General features: G+C 49.3%; 1 protein-coding gene across 2 annotated transcripts in view; it reads left to right on the forward strand.

The window, feature by feature from the left end:
* The window catches only part of FCHSD2 (FCH and double SH3 domains 2), a 126,762-nt gene that overhangs the window by 43,369 nt on the left and 60,216 nt on the right, over positions 1–23,177 (forward strand). For both annotated transcript variants that reach the window (XM_031606098.2, XM_031606100.2), the window contains exons 4-5: positions 21,318–21,394; positions 22,417–22,561. In XM_031606098.2, coding sequence (XP_031461958.1) covers positions 21,318–21,394; positions 22,417–22,561 — 222 coding nt within the window. The remainder of the gene's footprint in view (positions 1–21,317; positions 21,395–22,416; positions 22,562–23,177) is intronic.

A 23,177-nucleotide genomic window follows, 5' to 3' on the forward strand; every position in this document is an offset into this window, starting at 1 on the left:
CAGGTAGGCTTGAAAGGTGGAAGTGTTGTTAGCAACCTACTGACGTTTTTTTCAGTTCCTGATACTTTTGCTGTTTTGGGGAAGTCCCAGAGCTGCAGCGAGGCTTAACTTGAAAACTAAGGTACTAAATGGGGCTAAAATTGAGTTGCAGACTGAGAATAAACCAAACACTCTCCAATTTACAAAACTTGCACTGAATGGTGATTGGACTTTCTTCCAACATTCCTTCCAACTCGGGATGTTCCAGTTGCTTGTTTTTCTCAGAGGCTTCTGCTGGTGGAGCTGTGTTGGCCTGAGCAGCTCAGGGAAGGGCCATCAGCCCTGCATGGTACCTCCTGCTGTGCTGGAAGGTGTCAGGAGAGACTCTGCACGCCGTTACCCAGCATGGAGGTTATCAGAAGGGTCAGCAATCACTTCCCTGTGGTTAACATTGGATTTCAGCTGCTTAAAGCCATGGCCGGGGGCTGCAGATGAGATCCTGGTTCCAAGGGAAGGCCGTTGGTTTGCCTAATGGTTAACTGAAATAAATGGAATTTGTACAGTGTTACACACGTGGTATTCCATTGTTGGGGGCATTTTCTATCTCAGCCTTTTATGTATTTTCCCTCTTGAGGGGAGCAAACTACATTGCCAGTTGTCTCCACATTCAAAATTACAAAACCATCACTGGTTCTGTAAAGCCAATAGAAAACCTTTTCCTTATTAACTTCCTTTCGCTGCACAAATGGTCAGTGGGGCTTGTAGCCATGTTACAAAAGAATCCAAAACAGAGTAGTCTTTAATTAAATATCAACTGGCAAAGTGCACAGAAATTTCCCTGCTGGGGGAGCAGGTCACAAAGAGCAAAGCAGAGAGGGATGAGGGGTGAGGGGCGTATAAACAGGAGGGGGAACGGCTGTTTGTGAGGGTGGATGGTGATAGGACAAGGGGGAATGGCTTTAAAGTGAGACAGGGGAGGTTTAGGTTGGATATGAGGAGGAAGTTTTTGATCCAGAGAGTGGTGAGGCAGTGGAACAGGTTGCCCAAGGAGGCTGTGGATGCCCCATCCCTGCAGGCATTCAAGGCCAGGCTGGATGTGGCTCTGGGCAGCCTGGTCTGCTGGTTGGCGACCTGCACACAGCAGGGGGTTGGAACTGGATGAGCATTGTGCTCCTTTGCAACCCAGGCCATTCTAGGATTGTACAATTCTTCCAGCTGTGTGATGTACCTGCAAGCTCCTGCCTCGACCCTCAGCCATCCCTGCGTGCCCTTGGCCATGGCCTCAGAACCTCAGGGAGCACTGGGTGTGGTGGAGCCTCCTCTGCTCTCTCCAGCTTTGGGATTTCAGCCCACTCTAGTCATTTCTTCCTACCTTTGCCTGTCACTTCTCACTCCCACATACACCCTTTGGTCTCTCAAACCAATTAGATTCCAATTTGGAAAACAGCAAGGTTCTTCTTTCAGTGACCATTCTGTCATAGTTCACGTATGTTTTGATTCAATTTTTTTTCCAGTTTTCTTATTCTCTTTTGGTTGGTGTTTGCAAAGCACTGCGGAGGTGTGCAGCCTTATCTAAATGCTTTCCAATGACGCAGCCCTGGAGAAGTTAATGAAGTCACATCAGAACTGAGTTTCCCTCATTGTGTTGAGAAGAGCACTGTTTATGTAGAGACCGAGGAGTCAACGTGAAAAACATGATAAAGAAAGGTTTGCGTGGAGGGATGAGACCAGACTGCAAATGTGCAGCTCGCCCTGGGCTGAATAAAGGTGGTTCTGAAATCTATTCTCTCACACTGCTGATCCCAATAGGAGTGCAGTCCACTTTGGTTCTGGTTCTATTTCAGATCTTTTAGAACCGGGCTGTGTTGGCATTTCCTATGAGGCTGTTTGCTTGCTGTGTTTGGTTAAAGCATGATAAGAGGGAGCCTGTCTGTGCTCCCCAGCTCTGTGCACAGCAATCCCTCCTTTTAGGCTCCAGGCATTCATGTGAGGAGCATTTTCCTTTGCAGGAGCTTTGAATTTTAGGCACACGTTGGCCACGGTGTAAAAGATAGTACCGAGTGAGGATAGCTCTATTTCTCATAGTGATCTATTTAATTTCCCTGCTTCCAGTTTCAAGGCTGTATTCAGATCTTTGTGTCTAGGATTAATTTGACTTGGCACACTGCGCTGTCTGTCTCCCAGGAGCAGCTGATTATTTACAATGAATTTCTTTTTCCTTTTCTCCCTATGGCTTGTAGCAAAGAATTTGCTCTACCTGACTGCAGATAATATCCAAAGAGCAGAAGTATTTTAAGAATGAGTGGCAGAGGTACCTGTAATGGGAGGAAACCACCTTACCATGAGTCCCCAGCCGTTGTTTAGCGGGGCATTGCTGGCTCACAGCTGAAATGGAATAGTTTTAAAGTGAGACAGGGGAGATTTAGGTTGGATATGAGGAGGAAGTTTTTCAGCCAGAGGGTGGTGAGGCAGTGGAACAGGTTGCCCAAGGAGGCTGTGGATGCCCCATCCCTGCAGGCATTCAAGGCCAGGCTGGATGTGGCTCTGGGCAGCCTGGGCTGCTGGTTGGTGACCCTGCACACAGCAGGGGGTTGGAAGTGGGTGAGCACTGTGCTCCTTTGCAACCCAGGCCATTCTATCATTCTGTGATGTAATAACATTGGATGCTGAGTGGTGGCACTGCCTGTACAGCTGTGCAGCTTTGGTGTGGTTGGTATGGAAGGGAATTTGAGCTGGAGAGCTTATGGGGAGAAGGCCAGATTGGATGTCTGTTAGAGCAGGCGTGCTTTGGTCCCCCTTTAATAAACAGCATTTTAAATCTGTTTTTATATTAAAAATGCTTTCTGTTTCTCTGTGTACATGTTTATTTTTGTATACCCAGAAAAAAAAAGACCAGCAATAATACATAATTTTTTCTGAATGAGAGAATAGAACTGGTAGTGAGATCTGCTATGTACAGCTGTGTAATTACAGCTGCTGGTGGTATTCTAATATGCACAAATCTTTCTAATATGCATAAACAAGCCCCAAAACAATACCAGTACAACACCAATGAAGGTGTGTGTTAATTAAAGTACAAAATGGGACTTATTTCTTTTTTAGCCATACTTGTGCCTATGTTTTTAAGTCTCTCATTAGTTCCATGTACACAGTTGAACATCCAAACAATCCTGTGGCTCTGGGCAGCCTGGTCTGGTGGCTGGGGAGCCTGCACATAGCAGGGGGTTGAAACTAGATGATCATTGTGGTCCTTTGCAACCCAGGCCATTCTGTGATTCTATGATTCTGTCGTTGAAGGATTCAGGGAGCTGCACAGGGCAGATCAGATGTGTTCCTGAGCTCCTCCCGCCTGAGCTGCAGGCAGTGCTGGCAGTGGTGAGGCTGAGAGCAACCAAAAAAGTGTCGGGAGTGAAGATGTACGGTAAGCACAGATGGAAGGAGCCAGAGCCAGAAAGGAGACAAAGGGGTAGGGACTGGAATTTTGTCTCTGGTGAAAGAAGAAATGAATGGCGAAGGGCTGCGGAACAGCATAAAAAATGAGATGATGGGAACGGCTGATCCAGGTCTGTGTTGGCAGGCCAAGGTGAGGAGTTGGAGATGGGTGAGAAGGGGGAACTGCTGAGCTGTGAGGTGTCAGAAGTTGGAGGGGGAAAGAAAAAAAAGGGTAAAAAAAGTGAAATGTGAGACGCGTGTTCAGGAGATTGAGTGCATCGTTGGTGTTGGGAATGCAAATGTAGAAATGCTGGGGTAGGATGGAGTGGAGAGAGGAGGGAGGGCTGAGGTGAGATGCATCCCAGGTGAGAGCTCCTACGTGGGCCTTGGGAATGGGAGACAGCACTGCTGAAGGATGAGGAATAACTGAGAGCGAGCAAGCATGCAGAGAGGAAGAGCTGAAAGCTATTTGGAAGGTTTATAAAGTGTAGAGGGACCAGCAGGCGGGTTGATCCTGCAGGAGCTTCCACCAGAAAAGGGAGAAAGCCAATGGAGCTGATGGGAGTGCAGAGTGCCTGAGAGCTGGGGAGGAAGGAGGAGTGTGGAACTGTAAGCAAAGACCAAATAATCACAGCTTAATTACAGCCAGGAGAGCCGTAATGAAGGCAGCATACATATGATGAACATATGTTCAGCCTTCACTCGGCACTTCTGTCTGTGAACTCTTTTCAATGAGGAACGGCAACAGTAATATCAGTTATGTAAGGAGGGTTTTATTAATCGCTTTCAAGCAGGCAGGGACTGCCAAGAAACTGCTTTGAATTAAAGATCAGCGTGAAGTCTTTCAGTTGTCGTCATCCTGATGGAGAGGAGGTCATAGAATGATAGAATGGGTTGCAAAGGAGCACAATGCTCACCCAGTTCCAACCCCCTTCTGTGTGCAGGTCGCCAAGCAGCAGCCCAGGCTGCCCAGAGCCACATCCAGCCTGGCCTTGAATGCCTGCAGGGATGGGGCATCCACAGCCTCCTTGGGCAACCTGTCTTATTGAATAGATTTAGATAACAACAGCTGGTTTGAGCTGTGTGGAGGGTTGTATTTGAAGTGCTGTCCTAGTGCTTGCTAAGAATAAATTCCATACTAACACAAGGAAGAACCTCACTGTCAGAGTGACGCAGCGTGGGAATGGACAGCCTGGAGAGGTGGTGGAGTGTTCTCTATGGAGATACTGAAGATGCATCTGGATGCCAGCCTTTTCGACCTGCTGTAAGGATCTGATTTGACTGGGCTTGGGCTCGGTGGTCTCCAGATGTCCCTTCTCTTTGATAGGATTAGAGGGAATGGTTTTAAAGTGAGACAGGGGAGGTTCAGGTTGGATATGAGGAGGAAGTTTTTGAGCCAGAGGGTGGTGAGGCAGTGGAACAGGTTGCCCAAGGAGGCTGTGGATGCCCCATCCCTGCAGGCACTCAAGGCCAGGCTGGATGTGGCTCTGGGCAGCCTGGGCTGCTGGTTGGTGACCTGCACACAGCAGGGGGTTGGAACTGGGTGAGCACTGTGCTCCTTTGCAACCCAGGCCATTCTATCATTCTGTGATTCCATTCTGTGATTCTTCCAACCCCTGCCATTCTGTGATACATATCTTTGCACCAGCTTAAATTGTGGTTGTAGGTGCTGTGTTTCAGTGAAACACACCCCAGTCAAAACTCATTGAAGCTGAAGCAAATGCGTGGGGTTCGCGCTTGGGTTTCGTGTTTGTTTTTTAACAACTCAATGATTGAGAGGCGGAACTGGGGAAAAAACAAAAACAAAAACAAAAACAAAACAGTACAAACCCTTCATTAGCATAACATCCTGATGGAATTTGGGCTCCCAGATGGTTTACTGGGCGACTTGCCCGTGTTTCCCAGCTCTGCAGGGCCGTTCCCACTTAGGTGCTGCATTACAAGCGGAGCGGAGTCCCTGCCTTCCAACAGCTTTGTCCCGTGGTAGAACAGGAAGGAAAGCACAGGATAGCTGTGGGTGAAGAATACATTTCCTGGGCTGTGAACTCTGGGTCTGACCCCGACCAGCCATGCTCCGCTATGGAAATCCCATTGGAGAGCAGCGCGAGCGTTGGTCAGACGCGGGGCTGCGCTGCCGTCTCCATCCTCATTCCCTCCCTTCTTTCTCTGGGTTTGTTTTCCACATGACTGGGAAACAATTGCTCCTTCCACGCGGAGCCCTTCTCCCATTCCTGGGAAAATGGCAGGGAATGGCAAACATTTGCATAATCGTCTTTGGTGCTATTGTGGGCGGGCTCCGGGCGGGCGCTGGGCTGCAGAGCGGCCACCTGTCCCGAACAAATGGACTTCGCCTTTGTGTCGCCTTATCTGCTTTTCCACCGTGTTATTTTTTGCCTAATGAATAACTCGATTAAAATATGATAAAAGCCATCGTTCGGGCCGTGTTTGCCCTAGGTTTAAATCAGCCTTCGGAGACAAGGGGGGAGAATTTCCTCTCTGGGTGTCAGCACAGCTCTATTTCCAGGCGGCTCCGCCGTCGTTTTATCACCGCCTTTGTGAAATTATCCTCATGAATATTAATTGAGGGTGTGGGAATCAAAACCCCGAACCTCACAACGAATTGCATTCATCCTCTTAGAAATGATAAATTAAGTGTTGCCTAATGGTCCGCCTCACCTCCGTGGTTGGGTCCAGGGGCAGGAGAGGACGCGAGGATTCCCTGCGCTCCCCTGTGCCTGCTTCTGACTTCTGTGTGTATGGCTGTTGTGTCCTCACCCTTTGTACCCTGGGAAGGCATTGAATGAGTTCCAACTTCCAGAAGCTCATTCCTTCGGATACCTTTGGTGCTTTGCACAGCTGTGGGGTGGGGTGGCACAGCCCAGTGCCACCGGTTACAGCACATCAACCTTTGCACAGAGAGCGAGTTTCGATTGGTGCCATATTGCAGAGCAAAGCAAACCCTTCAGTCCTTTGATTTTGGTCATAAAGCGTGTGTAAACTAAGCTCTTGTGAGGAGATACTGCTTTTTATTGCTCCCATACTTTCTTTCTTTGGGGTCATTGAAAAGCAGTGGGCCAAAGTCAGGTGAAGTGCTGGTGAGTGAGCTGTGAGGAGGAAGGGAAATCAGTTTTCATCCCTTGCCTTTCTTTCTTTCCCTAGCAACGATGCTTTGAGCCCTAGAACATGCTTTCATTGCTTTAACTATTATTACTTTTATCTCTTCTGAAGCCCCTGTCCAGTACCCTTCACGCAGTGCTGTTCTTCAGATGCACATTTACCTGCATGCAGGTGGTTGCAGAGCTGGCTGCTCCAACCAATCCCCAGTTCTGCAGCCATTTCAGGAGTGTTGCACTTCTCCCTTTCCAGGTGAGCTGTTGGCTGTAGCAGCAGGCAGCTGCACTATGTTGAGCTGTGCTCTGAGGGCTGTACACACAGCCTGGCTGCTCCAGCCCTCTATCATAGAATCATAGAATCACAGAATCACAGAATGGCCTGGGTTGCAAAGGAGCACAATGCTCATCCAGTTCCAACCCCCTGCTGTGTGCAGGTCGCCAACCAGCAGCCCAGGCTGCCCAGAGCCACATCCAGCCTGGCCTTGAATGCCTGCAGGGATGGGGCATCCACAGCCTCCTTGGGCAACCTGTTCCAGTGCCTCACCACCCTCTGGCTCAAAAACTTCCTCCTCATATCCAACCTAAACCTCCCCTGTCTCACTTTAAAGCCATTCCCCCTTGTCCTATCACTTGTAAACAGCCGTATAGCCACAATTTCCATCTATTCTAAGGGAGAGCACTGACAGAGTTCAGCTGCGCTTTGCTCTACTGAAGAATAACAATATGGAAGTGAAAGGTGCTAAGCAGGAAACAGTGAACGTTGAACATTTGTAAATGAAGAGCAGGCAGTTTCAAAAGCCAAGCTCTGTCACTTCAGCAGTGCTGTTTGATTTTACATGGGTGATGTACTGCTATATTCTTTAGAATGATGAATGCTGGAACTGCTACCCAGTAAAATATGTGAACACAGTGCTTTCCTGTGAGTGCAGCACTTTCACCTATCACAGAATCATAGAATGGCTTGGGTTGGAAGGGACCTCGAGGATCATGAAACTCCAACCCCCCCCCCTGCAGTCAGGACCACCAACCTCCACATTTCACAGCAGCCCAGGCTGCCCAGGGCCCCATCCAACCTGGCCTTGAACACCTCCAGGGATGGACGGGGCATCCACAGCCTCTCTGGGCAGCTGTTCCAGCACCTCACCACTCTCACAGCAAACAACTTCCCCCTCACATCCAACTGAAATCTGCCCTCCCTCAATTTCAAACCATTTCCCTGGTCCTGCTGTTATCTCCCCTTTCCAAGAGCTGACTCCCCTCCTGTCTGTAGGCTCCCTTTAGGTCCTGGAAGGCTGCAATGATTCACCCCACAGCTTCTCTTCTCCAGGCTGAACAAGCCCAGCTCCCTCAGCCTGTCTTTGTAGTGGAGGTGCTGCAGCCCCCTGCTCATCGTTGTGGCTCCTCTGGACCCTCTCCAGCAGCTCCATGTCCTTCTTGTACTGGGGGCCCCAGACCTGGACCTAGGAGATACAGATATGAGCTACCAGGGCAGGTACCTCATTCCTCATGAAGCCGAAGGAATGTGTGCCATGAACACTTGATCATGACCTCTCCCTGCTCCTCGCACGGCCTTTGACTGCTTCTATCTCTGCTCGTAAAGCAGCACTGATCTTTTTCCAAACTGCTCCTGTCAAGTTCTTTTCCAAGTGAGCAGGCAGGAGGTTTGTTCTGTTTATGAGGTCACACCGAGCTGAACTCGGATTCACTTGGCAGCTCTTTGGCTTGCCTTTTACTTGTGCAAGAAATTGTACTTTCTAATAAGCTGCCATTCCCCTTAGTGAGTGCTTTAGCACTGCTACCTGGGCTGGGGACGGTTTGTGTTTGTTTGCTTTTTGGTAGCTTTGTGTTTTGCTGTTATTCTTCTGTTGAGTCCTTCTGGTTCCCTTCCATCTCAATGTATGCTCTGAGTTTTTGCTTGAGATCTATGAACATGAACGAAAGCCTCGGTGTCTCTGCAGCAGTTACAGCTGCTGGCTCTTCTGTCACCAGATCTCCAAAATAAGTAGATGAAAGCTTTAGCTTGGAGAAGAGAAGGCTGTGGGGAGACCTCATTGTGGCCTTACAATATTTGACATTTCACAGGAGGGGGAATGACTGTTCAGGAGGGTGGATGGTGATAGGACAAGGGGGAATGGCTTTAAAGTGAGACAGGGGAGGTTTAGGTTGGATATGAGGAGGAAGTTTTTGAGCCAGAGGGTGGTGAGGCAGTGGAACAGGTTGCCCAAGGAGGCTGTGGATGCCCCATCCCTGCAGGCACTCGAGGCCAGGCTGGATGTGGCTCTGGGCAGCCTGGGCTGCTGGTTGGCGACCTGCACACAGCAGGGGGTTGGAACTGGATGAGCATTGTGCTCCTTTGCAACCCAGGCCATTCTATCATTCTATGAAAGATAGCCTTGCCTTAAGGTGCCCAGATGCCTTGAGGTTCCATGTGTACTGCTGGGGAAGTGCTGCTAAAGACAGCTGAAGGCTCCCCAGACCTCCCTTACATTTTTCACAGTGTGAATATTTGTTTGACACATCAGTTTTTCTTCTCTGCTGCAGTTTCATTTTAAAAGACCAAAAGAAAAACACAGTAAAACCCTGAGCTGTATATTGAAGGCAAGGTTAGGGGATGTAGGCGTCTTGTCAAACGTTTCGTTTATGACCTGTGAGATATAAGAAGGCAGCTGCCCCAGGTAAGTGCTGCTGGAACTCCTTCGGTAGTTTCATCGTTAAATGCTGCTGTACTTTGACTCACAGGTTGAAGGTTCCTGGCAGTGTCACTTGACTTCTGAGCTCAGCTGAAAGACCAAAGAAATGTCTGAAAAACAAAAAGTGCAGAGATTTGAGCCCAGTAATTGCCAGCATTGCTCTGACTGATGGATAACAAAGTGTGAAATGTGGAGATGTGGAAAGGAATCATAGAATGACAGAATGGCCTTGGTTGCAAAGGAGCACAATGCTCATCCAGTTCCAACCCCCTGCTGTGTGCAGGTCACCAACCAGCAGCCCAGGCTGCCCAGAGCCACATCCAGCCTGGCCTTGAATGCCTGCAGGGATGGGGCATCCACAGCCTCCTTGGGCAACCTGTTCCACTGCCTCACCACCCTCTGGCTCAAAAACTTCCTCCTCATATCCAACCTAAACCTCCCCTGTCTCACTTTAGAACCATTCCCCCTTGTCCTATCACCATCCACCCTCACAAACAGCTGTTCCCCCTCCTGTTTATCTGCTCCCTTCAAGTACTGAAGGCCACAATGAGGTCTCCCTGCAGCCTTCTCTTTTCCAAGCTAAACAAGCCCAGTTCCCTCAACCTTTCCTCATAGGAGAGCTGCTCCAGCCCTCTGATCATCTTACATCTCCCCCAGCTACAGTGATCAACAAATGCCTTCAGTCTTTAGCATTTAAAATTGCCTTTGAAAGAGAATGGATGAGAAACACCAATAAAACCCAACCTGTGCCACCTGCCTGCTGCACACGGTTCTTCCAGAGCTGAATTGGTTTGTGACAGTGCCATTGTTACCATACCAAGTTCATTCTGAATGTGGTGTTGTGGTTTTAGGAAAGGTTTGTGTTTTTTCCCCTGCAGTGTGATGTGCTTGTGTTAACTGATGAATAATAATAGAATTTGAGAGCAGTAAAAGTTGAGTTTATAAAAAGCAATCAATATGATGTGAAACACAACATGTTGAATTCTTACTTGTTGTTTTGGAAAGGGACAGGAGACAGAAAGGAGTGTTGTGCTACATGAAGCACCGAGCTCATCAACACTGTGTGATCTGTGAACCTGCAATTATGACATTCCCACAGCAGAGAGAGACTCCTGAGGTGCTGTGCACAGCTGAGAGCACCTTGAGGATGGTTTTTACAGCATGGATTAAGAAGAACAGAAGAATGGCCAGCAGGGACAGGGAGGCGATTGTCCCTCTCTGCTCTGCCCTCGTGAGGCCCCATCTGCTGCACTGCGTCCAGGTCTGGAGCCCCCAGTACAAGAAGGACAGGGAGCTGTTGGAGAGGGTCCAGAGGAGCCACAAAGATGAGCAGGGGGCTGCAGCACCTCCACTACAAAGACAGGCTGAGGGAGCTGGGCTTGTTCAGCATGGAGAAGAGAAGGCTGCGGGGTGAATCATTGCAGCTTTCCAGGACCTAAAGGGAGCCTACAAACAGGAAGGGAGTCAGCTCTTGGAAAGGGGAGATGACAGCAGGACAAGGGGAAATGGTTTGAAGTTGAGGGAGGGCAGACTGAGGTTGGATGTGAGGGGGAAGTTGTTTGCTGTGAGAGTGGTGAGGTGCTGGAACAGCTGCCCAGAGAGGCTGTGGATGCCCCGTCCATCCCTGGAGGTGTTCAAGGCCAGGTTGGATGGGGCCCTGGGCAGCCTGGGCTGCTGTGAAATGTGGAGGTTGGTGGCCCTGCGTGTGGTGGGGGGTTGGAGCTTCATGATCCTTGAGGTCCCTTCCAACCTGAGCCTTTCTGTGATTCTCTGATTCATAAAACCCCCACGAAACTGGAATTGAAAAGTGCACCAAATCCTCCCACATTACAAAAGTGGGAAGTGCCAGCACATGACTGACATTGTCTGGACGAGGAGCTGTGAGATCTGGTTTAGTGCTTGTGGTAGCAGTGGTAATGTGAAGACGGTTGGACTAGATGATCTTATAGGTCGTTTCCAACCTTGCGATTCTGTGATTCTATGATTCTCTGGCTTCATTCAGCAGAACAGAACTTGTGGAGACAATTGTGGAGGAGAATTTGAGAAGTTGTTGCGTTTTTGGTCTTCATCAGTGCTTTGCTCTTTCCCACAGCAATCCATCTGATCTGTTTTCTTTCCCTGCGGCAGCACAGAGCCCCTGCTTGGGTGCCCAGGAGGGAGCATGCAGCATTTTGAAGCCCACGCAGTCAGATTGCAGGGCTTGTTTCCCAGCTGTTCGAGCAGGATGTTGTGCAGAGAAAAGAGATCAACCTAACAGCAGCACCGGGTGCCTTCAAAATTGTGTTCAGTAGCACCTCTTTGTGCTTTCACTTTCTAAAAATGAAGGTGAGAGATGTGTACCATCCTATCTCCTCCTCACAGCCCATATAAGGTTTGTGCACAGGGTGTTTAGGATGGAGGAAGGATGTGGCATCTGTTTTGCAACAAGCAGGGCACACTGGTGGCTCCAACAGGTGTGGGATTGGTTGCTCTTTGAATGAATGCTACAACTGCTTTGTTTCGTCATCACTTTTCTGTGCGAGGTTGGTTTGTATGCTGTGTAGATGCTGCCTCCTGCTCCTACAGGGCCCTATGGCAGGCTGAGAAGCCTACAACTTCATACTCTTTGAGTTTGCCAGTTTTCTAGGGTCTGTGCCTCAAGAACAAGAGGACCTTTATAAATCCTATTTTGTGCCCCTCTTCCTTCACAGATGTTGGGGAGCCCTGAGCTGATGTTGGGTGGTAATGTGCCACGGGTGGCTGTGAGCAGTGGTGCTGGGGGCACTTCCCTGCTGGGAGCATGCTCCTCCCAAACACTGCTGGAGAAGGCAATTTGGGGAAGAAACAGCTCTTCCTCTTGTTGATGGTTACTGTATTTTTGGACTGGTTTTTCTTCTGATTGGGGTTCAGTCTCTATTCCGAGGTAAGCATTGACAGGACAGGATGTAAAGGACTCACGTTGCACCAGAGCAGGGTCAGGTTGGGTATTAGGGAAAATTTCTTCTCCAAAGAGTCGTGGTGCAGCTGCACAGGGAGGAGGGGGTCATCGTCCCTGGGGGTGTTCAGAACCATGGGGATGTGACACTGAGGATGTGGGCATGGTGGGCTGGGCTTGGGGATCTTGGAGAGCTTTTCCAACCTTGATGTCTTAAATCCCCATCTCTGCTGGTATTGAAGACATGCGTGGATGTAGCAGGGAGGGATGAGGTTTGGTGGTGGCACTCAGTAGGCCAGTTTGGTGGTTGGGCTGAGTGGTCGTGAAGGTCTTTTCCAATCGAACTGATTCTATAGATATCCATGGTCAGTGTCTGTGAGCTACAAAATGAATTGCAGAGTCTGTCCTTCATGATGAGACGTGGTGAGATACTGCAGCACGTGGCCCAGAAGAGCTTTGGATGACACACTGCAGATTGGTGGGACTTTGAGTGACTTGTTGCTAAAAGATTACCTACTATTAGGTATATAGTGTATAGCCACGAAGATGATCAGGGGCTGGAGCAGCTCTCCTATGAGGAAGGGTTGAGGGAACTGGGATTGTTTAGCTTGGAGAAGAGAAGGCTGCGGGGAGACGTCATTGTGGCCTTTTAGTACTTGAAGGGAGCGGATAAACAGGTCAGGTAATGGCTGTTTGTGAGGGTGGATGGTGATAGGACAAGGGGGAATGGCTTTAAGTGAGACAGGGGAGGTTTAGGTTGGATATGAGGAGGAAGTTTTTCAGCCAGAGGGTGGTGAGGCAGTGGAACAGGTTGCCCAAGGAGGTTGTGGATGCCCCATCCCTGCAGGCATTCAAGGCCAGGCTGGATGTGGCTCTGGGCAGCCTGGGCTGCTGGTTGGTGACCCTGCACACAGCAGGGGGTTGGAACTGGATGAGCATTGTGCTCCTTTGCAACCCAGGCCATTCTATCATTCTGTGATTTATAACTGGGAGTCCCAGAGCACAACTGGCTCTGTGCTGAGCATTGGGTGTGGAAGAGAAATCATACTGTAGTACCTGACCATGCAGTCAATTTTGCATCTACTTAGATACATTTGGGAGGCATTTAGCAAAAAAAGCCCTTAAAAATAACCTGGAATGGCTTTGAATGGCAGCATATTTCTAGTGTAGCAATATGTAGCATATCATTTAGAAAGCAAAAAATAACTCAGGCAGATGAGTGCTTCAGCTAAACTCGGTCTTTTTGACTGGTTTTGTTCTAATTTGCAGCTTGCTCAGAGTTGCAAGCATCTGTTGTGTGGTTATGGGCACAGTGCCTCATTGTAAAGGTAACAGTTGTTGTGACTTAACTGAAATCTTCCATTTGAGGAGACTCCCTTGTTAGCACCATAAATTTGTGGTCAGGAAAACCAAATTAGATTTCTCCCAGCTCCTGTTACCTATGGCTGGAAATGCAAACCTTCACATTTTCTGCTCCTATGCAGGCAGCTTTTGTCTTGTATGAAATGTGGATGTTGGTGGCCCTGCCTGCAGTGGGGGAGTTGGAGCTTCATCATCCTTGAGGTCCCTTCCAACCCAAGCCATTCTGTGATTCTATGATTCTATGATGATTCTATGATATTGGAGGGTTGGTGGGATGTCTGCTGTTAATTTAATGTGTCAGCTGGAAGGGTGGTGGGAAGGTCAGCCATTGCTGGGAGCTCAGAAGTCATCAAAAGTGAAGAATTAGGTTATGAGTTAAGGCTGGAAAAGTGACTGAAGGAATAGGGATGTATTCAGTACAGAGCATAAGGAAGACTCGAAACACCCCCAGGAATGGTGACCTCCCAATTCTGGGCAGCTGTGCCAGTGCCCAACTGCTCTTTTGGATAATAAAGCTTTTCTTATATCCCACCTGAAATGAACTGACCACAGTTCCTTGACCACACACACTGCCATGTGAGGGGCATTTTGTTTTCCCTACAGTAGCACTGAAGGAGCTGCTGGTGGGCTTTTGGCCATTCATCCCTTCTATGGGTTAAATGGAGAAAGCAATGGCAAACTCCAGCAGCAAGGTAAGAATTGAGGAGTGTGTCTCCATGCTTCCAGGTTTTAATTTCTTATTTAAATGAACAAAAAATCCAATGGAGGAAAGGGATTCAGCCTTCATGCGTCCAAATCCAGCTGTGAGATTGCCACAGGTGATGCTTATGGTCAGTGCCAGGGGTTGTTTTGCTGCTGTACATTAATGTTTCACCTTTCCCTTTCTTGCCTTTCCCATTTTGCCAAAAACAAGGAGCAGAGCTTGGAAAGAGAGTACAAGTGAAAGGCTGAGATGCATTGATGACACATTCTGTCCTCTCTTGGCCAGGAGGTGTCTAAAGGCAGGACACAAAAAGGTGGGAGAAGCCACATCAGTGGAGATGCAGCTTGGCATCAGCTCAGCAGCCTTTTAGCAGCTTCCCAGGAGGGTTTCCACCTGGTGCTATTTTATCCATCATCGAGTCTGATTAAAGGCATTACAGATGAGCACTCCCAGCACATCTGAGCCCTCTGGGATGCACCGCAGAGAATCATAGGATGACAGAATGGCCTGGGTTGCAAAGGAGCACAATGCTCATCCAGTTCCAACCCCCTGCTGTGTGCAGGTCACCAACCAGCAGACCAGGCTGCCCAGAGCAACATCCAGCCTGGCCTTGGATGCCTGCAGGGATGGGGCATCCACAGCCTCCTTGGGCAACCTGTTCCAGTGCCTCACCACCCTCTGGCTCAAAAACTTCCTCCTCATATCCAACCTAAACCTCTCCTGCCTCACTTGAAAACCATTCCCCCTTGTCCTACCACTACCTATCCTTGTAAACAGCCATTACCTGACCTGTTTATAAGCTCCATTCAAGTACTGAAGGCCACAATGAGGTCTCCCTGCAGCCTTCTCTTCTCCAAGCTAAACAATCCCAGTTCCCTCAACCTTTCCTCATAGGAGAGCTGCTCCAGCCCTCTGATCATCTCAGTGCCCTCCTCTGCACCTGCTCCAAGAGCTCTGCATCTTCCTTGTACTGAGCCCCCCAGGCCTGGATTCAGTACTCAGGAGGTCCACGTGCTGCCCATCTGTGGTTCATGTTCACAAGCAGTGCTTTCGTTGCAGTCATGGTTAAACTCAGAGCAGTGTTAGTGTGCATCAGTGCTTTGTCCTCGCTCCATAATGCAGATGGGAGCAAATCAGGTCCTGTGTGCAATCCCTGCACTGAGACTGTTCTGAACAGAGCTTGCTCTCATTAAATCGTTAAAGGTTTTATTGAATCAAGCTCTGGTAAATAAAGTGCAGCTTGAAACAATTGCAGGGAGCTCCCAATGTCTCACTCGGGATTCAGCACTGAGCCTCAATCACACACGGTGCACAGGAGCTGAGCCCTGCACACACTGCACGCCTTCCCCCGCCCCACGCATTGCCTCAGCCCTGTCCAAATGTTTTGAAGAGATTGTCAGCCCTGCAAAATACGCTTCGAGTCACTCTGCAAGCGTGGGGAAACACGTCTGGCTGATGGATGACGCTGGCAATGAGCTCCTGCTGTTTGGGTGAGTCAGCACTGCTGAGCTTCATCGGCTCGTGCAGCTTTCCTAATGTGGGAGAAGAGTTTGGGAGCATCAAGGAAGATGCCATAACGTGAGCATCTGCAGTGCCTTCTTTTGGCACAGCTGATTGTTTGCGTTCTCCTAGTAAAAGTATTCTTCAAAATGTGGGATTCTCATTTAGCTTCTTGGCTTCTCTTTTTGGAGGACTGATCGTATGCGCCGCTTTCTCACTGTTCTCAGCCCCTCTGATTTGCCTACAGCTAAAGATGTCATTTTAAAAACCACCGTTAGGCAAACTGCAGGTTTTCCAGTGTGAGAGAAAGTCTGACTGTGACACTGAGCTTTACTTGGGAAGAACCTGCAGAACTGAAATCATAGAATGATAGAATGGGCAGGGTTGCAAAGGAGCACAATGCTCATCCAGTCCCAACCCCCTGCTGTGTGCAGGTCGCCAACCAGCAGACCAGGCTGCCCAGAGCCACATCCAGCCTGGCCTTGAATGCCTGCAGGGATGGGGCATCCAGAATCACAGAATCACAGAATGGCCTGGGTTGGAAGGGACCTCAAGGATCACGAAGCTCCAATCCCCACCACAGGCAGGGCCACCAACCTCCACATTTCAGAGCAGCCCAGGCTGCCCAGGGCCCCATCCAACCTGGCCTTGAACACCTCCAGGGATGGACGGGGCATCCACAGCCTCTCTGGGCAGCTGTTCCAGCACCTCACCACTCTCACAGCAAACAACTTCCCCCTGACATCCAACTGAAATCTGCCCTCCCTCAACTTCAAACCATTTCCCCTTGTCCTGCTGTTATCTCCCCTTTCCAAGAGCTGACTCCCCTCCTGTCTGTAGGCTCCCTTTAGGTCCTGGAAGGCTGCAATGATTCACCCCGCAGCCTTCTGTTCTCCATGCTGAACAAGCCCAGCTCCCTCAGCCTGTCTTTGTAGTGGAGGTGCTGCAGCCCTCTGATCATCTTTGTGGCTCCTCTGGACCCTCTCCAACAGCTCCCTGTCTTTCTTGTAGTGGGGGCTCCAGACGTAGGCGCAGTGCTGCAGATGGGGCCTCACAAGAGCAGAGTAGAGGGGGAATCTCCTTGGTCAACCTGCTCCACTGCCTCACCACCCTCTGGCTCAAAAACTTCCTCCTCATATCCAACCTGAACCTCCCCTGTCTCACTTTAAAGCCATTCCCCCTTGTCCTATCACCATCCACCCTCACAAACAGCCGTTCCCCCTCCTGTTTATCCACTCCCTTCAAGTACTGAAGGCCACAATGAGGTCTCCCCGCAGCCTTCTCTTCTCCAAGCTCAACAAACCCAGTTCCCTCATCCTTTCCCCATAGGAGAGCTGCTCCAGCCCTCTCTATCTTCAACACGCCTTGCCATCATGTCACTAGGGGATGTTTTGTAAATACATAAAGCCTAAACATATAAAATAAAGCCAAATGGTTCCTTTTGCAGCTGCCATTGAGGAGCCTGCAGGTGCAGGTGTTGAATAGCACCAGTGCCTTTCAGTTCCAAGCTCTCTGAACTTGGTTGCTGCGGAGCCATCTAAATCCTTCCATAGATGCAGCGAGGCACAGTGAAGCTGTGCAGCTCTCCTGGGGCGTTTTGCCAGAAGAGCTGTTATCAAACTGAATGGTTTTACTTTGCCAACACAGCCATGCCCAAAAGCTGTGCACAACACATGGTTGAGTGGCCATGGGTGTACGTGGGGGAACGCTTTCTGCTCTGTCACATCGGTGAGCGCTGCTTGGAAAAGTCACTGCAGCAAATCAGGACTGTATTGACTGCTCCAAGTCTTCTTTGTCTGAATTAAGTATATGTGAGCATAGAGTTATCTGTAGAGCTAAAGCTAGAAGGTGTGAATTGGTGGATTCTGCTCCAGTGACCAAAAGATACTGAAAGCTTCTAAGTGATGTGGGCCCCTGCTGTTGGAAAAGCTGCACTAAATTTGTCCTGTGCAAAACTGTGTGTTACATCAGATAGTCTGCCCTGCTCTCTGCAATTCAAAAGAGGTTTTAGGTGCCCAGCTGTCATCAGCATCTCTTAATTTTTGCTAATAAACATAATGGGACGGCACTGAAAAGCATTGTTAAAGTGTCTTTTTAAAAGCCTCTTACTTCTATCAATTATCTTTTAATTTGAGACGTCTTTCTCTTCGCTGTCACTACTCGCTGTCTATCATCTGTTGGTATTACAGCTAATATTCCCTGAGTTCACAGAATGAATCATAAAATGGCCTGAGTTGAAAAGGACCACAATGATCAGCTTGTTCCAACCCCCTGCTGTCTGCAGGTCGCCAACCAGCAGCCCAGGCTGCCCAGAGCCACATCCAGCCTGGCCTTGAATGCCTGCAGGGATGGGGCATCCACAGCCTCCTTGGGCAACCTGTTCCAGTGCCTCACCACCCTCTGGCTCAAAAACTTCCTCCTAACAATTCTAAGAATTCTTCCTTTCCTTTTCCTCCCCCAAACCCCACCACCACCAGCTTCATGGGATGACACCGACAAATGCCCCTTGATGCCCGTGGTGCTGGGGCACGGCCATAGGAGCTGCCATGATGCCAAGATGAGAGTTCCAATGGCAATTCCTTTAAGCAGAACATCACATCAGCTGCTGTTGCTGTGGTTGGTGGGTCTACACCGTCCTCCTTCCCTTCTGTTCCTCTGTTGGATGTGCAGGGACTTGGTCTGTAGTGGGGATATGTGTGTGTTGAGAAGGGGAGAAGGGACTGGCTCAGAGAAAGGTTGACCTAAGGTGGGTTAAAGTTGGGTTTGGGGGGTAACCACTCTGTTTCCATTCTTATACATTTGCTCTTCCGAAATAGTCCAAAATAGGTGAGCAACAGATGAGTTAGGAGTCACCATTGTGATCAGGTTGGATGGGGCCCTGGGCAGCCTGGGCTGCTATGAAATGTGGAGGTTGGTGGCCCTGTCTGTGGTGGGAGGTTGGAGCTTTGTGATCCTTGAGGTCCTTTCCAACTCAGGCCATCCTGTGGTTCTATGGTGAACAGAGTCACATCCAGCTGGTCATGAATGGTGGCTGTGGGTGCTGCAGCCTGTGCTTTTTGGAGTGTTTATTGATGATCTCATAAGGGCACTGAGTGCACCCTCAGTACGTTTACAGATGACACCATGATGGGGAGCAAGTGCTGATCTGCCTGGGGGTAGGAAGGCCCTGCTGAGGGATCTGGAGAGGCTGATTGCCTGGCTGAGGTCAGTGGGATGAGGTTCAGCAAGACCCACTGCTGGGTCCTGCAACCCCAGGCAGTGCTACAGGTGTGGAGCAGTGGCTGGAAAGGATCTGGAGCTGAGCATGAGCCAGCAGTGTGCCCAGATGGCCAAAAGGCCTACAGCATCGTGGCTGTGTCAGCAGCAGTGCAGGCAGCGGAGCAGGAGGTGCTCATCCCTCTGTATGGCACTGCTGGGGCTGCAGCACAGTGCTGAGCTCAGCGATGGGCCCTCACTGCCAGAAAGACATGGAGGGCCTGGAGTGTGTCCACAGGTAGGATGGAGCTGTGGGAGCAGCTGAGGGGATGGGATGGGGCAGTGCATTACGCATCCTCAAACAGTTCTGCTGCCTGGATTTCTTTCATTGCCCCTGCACTGAGCTGCCACCACCCCCAGCCCTCTGTGTGCACCTTGGGGTGGAACTGGGCAGCTCCTCAGCCAGGCCAGAGGCCACACAGCATCCCAGCAGCAGCCCCACAGTGGCACTTTGTCTGAGGCGGCCGAACAAGCTCCTCTATTGAGGGAGGAACAAGGAGGATCTTATCCTAAAAAAGTCACAGTCAGCATCAAGTTTAAGAAAGCAAATCTACTCGGTCTCATTGAAAGTCACACGTTTGCCTACAGCAGCTCTGTGCAAAGTGTAAACATTTGGTTTATCAGTTTTCATGAAGGATTCCTAAGTGATGCAGCATCTCCCAGGCACGGCTGCAGCCCTCTGCTCTGTTCCATTGATGGCTGTGGGGCGTTCCTTGGGGTTGGAAATGCACAGCCAAGCTTGCATAATCACAGTCAGTTCAGTGCTGACAGTGTCAGTAGTTGGGTTCCTGTGGCCAAAAAGGGTTTTATGGATCCACATGGTGAATTTTGTGTCATGAAATGTGGCACAGATTGTCCTCAGCTGCCAGCAGATGTTGCATTAGAATCATAGGGTCGTGAAGATTGGAAGAGACCAAATGCCAGCAGCCTCCCAGGTGGAGGGAAGGGAAGGGAAGGGAAGGGAAGGGAAGGGAAGGGAAGGGAAGGGAAGGGAAGGGAAGGGAAGGGAAGGGAAGGGAAGGGAAGGGAAGGGAAGGGAAGGGAAGGGAAGGGAAGGGAAGGGAAGGGAAGGGAAGGGAAGGGAAGGGAAGGGAAGGGAAGGGAAGGGAAGGGAAGGGAAGGGAAGGGAAGGAGGAAAGGAAGAAGGAAAGGAGGGAGGGAGGAAAGAAGAGGGAAGGGAGGGAGGGAGGAAGGAAGGAAGAAAGGAAGGAAGGAAGGAGGGAGGAAAGGAGGGAGGAAGGGAGGGAGGGAGGGAGGGATGAATGGTCACATGGTCTGAGATGAGCAGGCAGTCTGGCCATACTGTTTAAGGTGCTTCACAGGTTTTTCTGTAAGGGGAACTTCAGAGTGGATGGAGGGTGTCTGAGCTGTGCTGTGCTGTGAGCAGCACTGGGGGAACTGGGCAGGGCAGTGGGAAACCCATGGCCACAAGCTCACACAGAGCAGTGATTTTCCTTCACACTTGTGCTGACTCAAGGTGCTGGGAATGAGCCATTCAGCATCAAATTCCTGTGCTACGTCTTGTTTATGTGTCTTCCCGAAAGGATGGAACTGAAACGAAGATTTTATTAGAGCATCTTCAGCTGGTTGTTGCTGGAGGTGCCCATGGCCTGTGGTCCCAATGCTTCGTGCAAGCAGTGCCTGCTCAGTGCAGACACCAGTAGTTGGGTTCCTGTGGCCAAAAAGAGGTTTATAGATCCACATGGTGAATTTTGTGCCATGAAATGTGGCATGGATTGTGCCACAGCAGCCATCCCTGCCTGCGTTACAGCTCAGTTTTCTGCTCTCCAAAGTTATTGATTTTTTTGAGGTTTGCAAAGTGCAGTGCAGAGACTGAGCAGCGTAATGAGCATTAATAATTAAAACTGAACTGCTTTCTCCGATCTCTCATCTGTTGTTTCTCCATTCTATGAGCAGCAGCTTCATGAATTCCCTGCGGAATAACCAAAGCTGCCCATCTCCATCTAGGGGCAAACAGCCAGCCTCATCTTATTGCTTCTGGGAGCTAAAGAAGTGCATCCATTGCAGCATCTCTGACACGTCCAGGCACTTTCCTTGCAGTATTCCTGGCTCTGAGTTGGCCACGTGCTGCTCAGAAGTGCTGCCCATGCTATTGGCTGTGCATGGGGTGCTCACACACAGGGCATTTTCGGAGCTGAAGTGTGCAGTGGGGTCACAGCAATGAGAACTTCATTAATACATCTCAAGAGGGACTTAAAAATATAAAAAAGAATTGAGATAATCACACGTTATATCAGTTTGTTGAAACTAACCATGAATTGCTTCTTTACGGTTCAGATTACTCATTGCTTATAGAAATGGTTTCTTAGGCACCTCTGATTTTAACATGTTTCTCCTTCTTTCTACAGAGCATTCAGAAGCTGGCTAGCCAGTACTTGAAGAAGGACTGGCTGGGAATGAAAGCTGATGAACGAGCTGATTATAGGTAATTTAACAGTTGCATATCTCCAAACAGCCATCTTTATCTTTTCAATTTATGTCATTATTTTTCCCCACAATGAAACGCTGCTCTTCTGTCGTTTAAACGATTTGTTTGCATTGATGTTAAAAAGAAAGCTTTGTTTTCTTCTGAAATTGTGGAACAGCCTTAAATAACAGTTTGTAACGTGGATAATTTGGGGAGATTGGAAAAACAAATGGCACGACCAGATAACAGCCATAATTGTGCACCTTCTGTGGGTGTTAATATTTGGGAAGCTGGTGAATGAACAGATGTGTATTTTATGAAATAGCTTGAAGGTTCAGTAATAAGCACATGGGTTCCTCCTTAGGAAGAGGCAAAGGCACCAATGTGTGTGTGGGATGTACAGCAGGGAAGCCAGAAGTGTCCTCACCTAACTCAGGTTCATTGGGAGGGAAGCTGGCTCAGAACACAAAAACCACACAACTTCATTGCTCAGAGCTTCCTGCCTTCGAATGGCACCTCCTAAATATTTGACCACAGTTGTAAAGGACTTTGTCTTTGCACTCGGATTGGATTGGGAGCTTTTGTGGTGGATTTTGAGCTGTACACCACTCAGTGCAGCTCAGCGGCCGCATCTTTGCCCATAGGAATCATGGGCAGGTAATGGGGAGCTGCCCCAGGATGTGTGAGCACAAAAAGCAGAAGGCCATGGACTTATGAGAAGCTGTCAGCATCTGAGCTCTCTGGTTCTGGCTGCTGCTTTCTCTAGGGTCTGCTCCATGGGAACAGTGGGTTTGGCCACAAATAACTGCCACAAGCAGTGAGAGGAGGTGAAAGCTCTTCGTTTTTGTGACGTTTGGTGAAGTGTTCCTGCAAAAAGTGCAGATATTCGTTAGGTCAGCGCAACGAACTGTGCTTTAGCTTGTTTTTAAAAGCACTCCTTTGTCAAATGCGTGCCAGTGTTACGCAAAACAGTGCACTGTCAGCATGAAGCCTGACCTCCATGTCCTCTTCCCACCACTGCTTCTGTTTCCTTCCTGCAGGAGCATGTACTCCGTTTGGAAATCACTCCTGGAAGGCACAATGCAGGTGGCCCAATCCCGACTCAATATCTGTGAGAACTATAAGAACTTGATTTCGGAACCAGCCAGGACTGTAAGGTGCTTCAAGGAACAGCAGCTGAAAAAGGTACGTGTCCTTTCTTAGGGCTTTTTATTTAGGAAATCAGATGTGTTTTACTGTGGCACTTCTAAAATATCCCAACCCTGGAGGCATTCAAGGCCAGGCTGGATGTGGCTCTGGGCAGCCTGATCTGGTGGTTGACGACCCTGCACATAGCAGGGAGTTGAAAACTAGGTGATCATTGTGGTCCTTTTCAACCCAAGCCATTCTATCATTCTATGATTCTATGATTCTAATGCAGCTGAGCACTTCTCAGTCTCTTTAGGTGTGTGTTCTAGGGGGAAACAGCTGTGTAGGAAGAGAGCTCTGTGCTGAGAGCTGAGAAACAAGCTCAGAAGTGAGAGCTTTAAGCACAGCACAACACTGGTGGAAGCTATCTCTGCACGTCTGACACAACACAGTGGCTGTCACAACGAATTGCTGTGGCAGTGACAAGTGTGAGTGGATTCCTGTTGGAATGGGTGCTGGCTTGAAGAAAAGCTCTTTTAAACCTAAAGAAATGAGTTGTGTTCATCTCAAGATGCACAACGCATGTCGATCCTCCTCGTCCTGCAAAGGCATTGCAAGTCACTATTCCAGAAGTTGCTCTGATGGATCTCTTAATTCATTAAAATAAAGTGTC

This window comes from Phasianus colchicus, chromosome 1, assembly GCF_987193195.1.
Source record: "Phasianus colchicus chromosome 1, bPhaCol1.hap1.1, whole genome shotgun sequence".
Classification (NCBI taxonomy): domain Eukaryota; kingdom Metazoa; phylum Chordata; class Aves; order Galliformes; family Phasianidae; genus Phasianus; species Phasianus colchicus.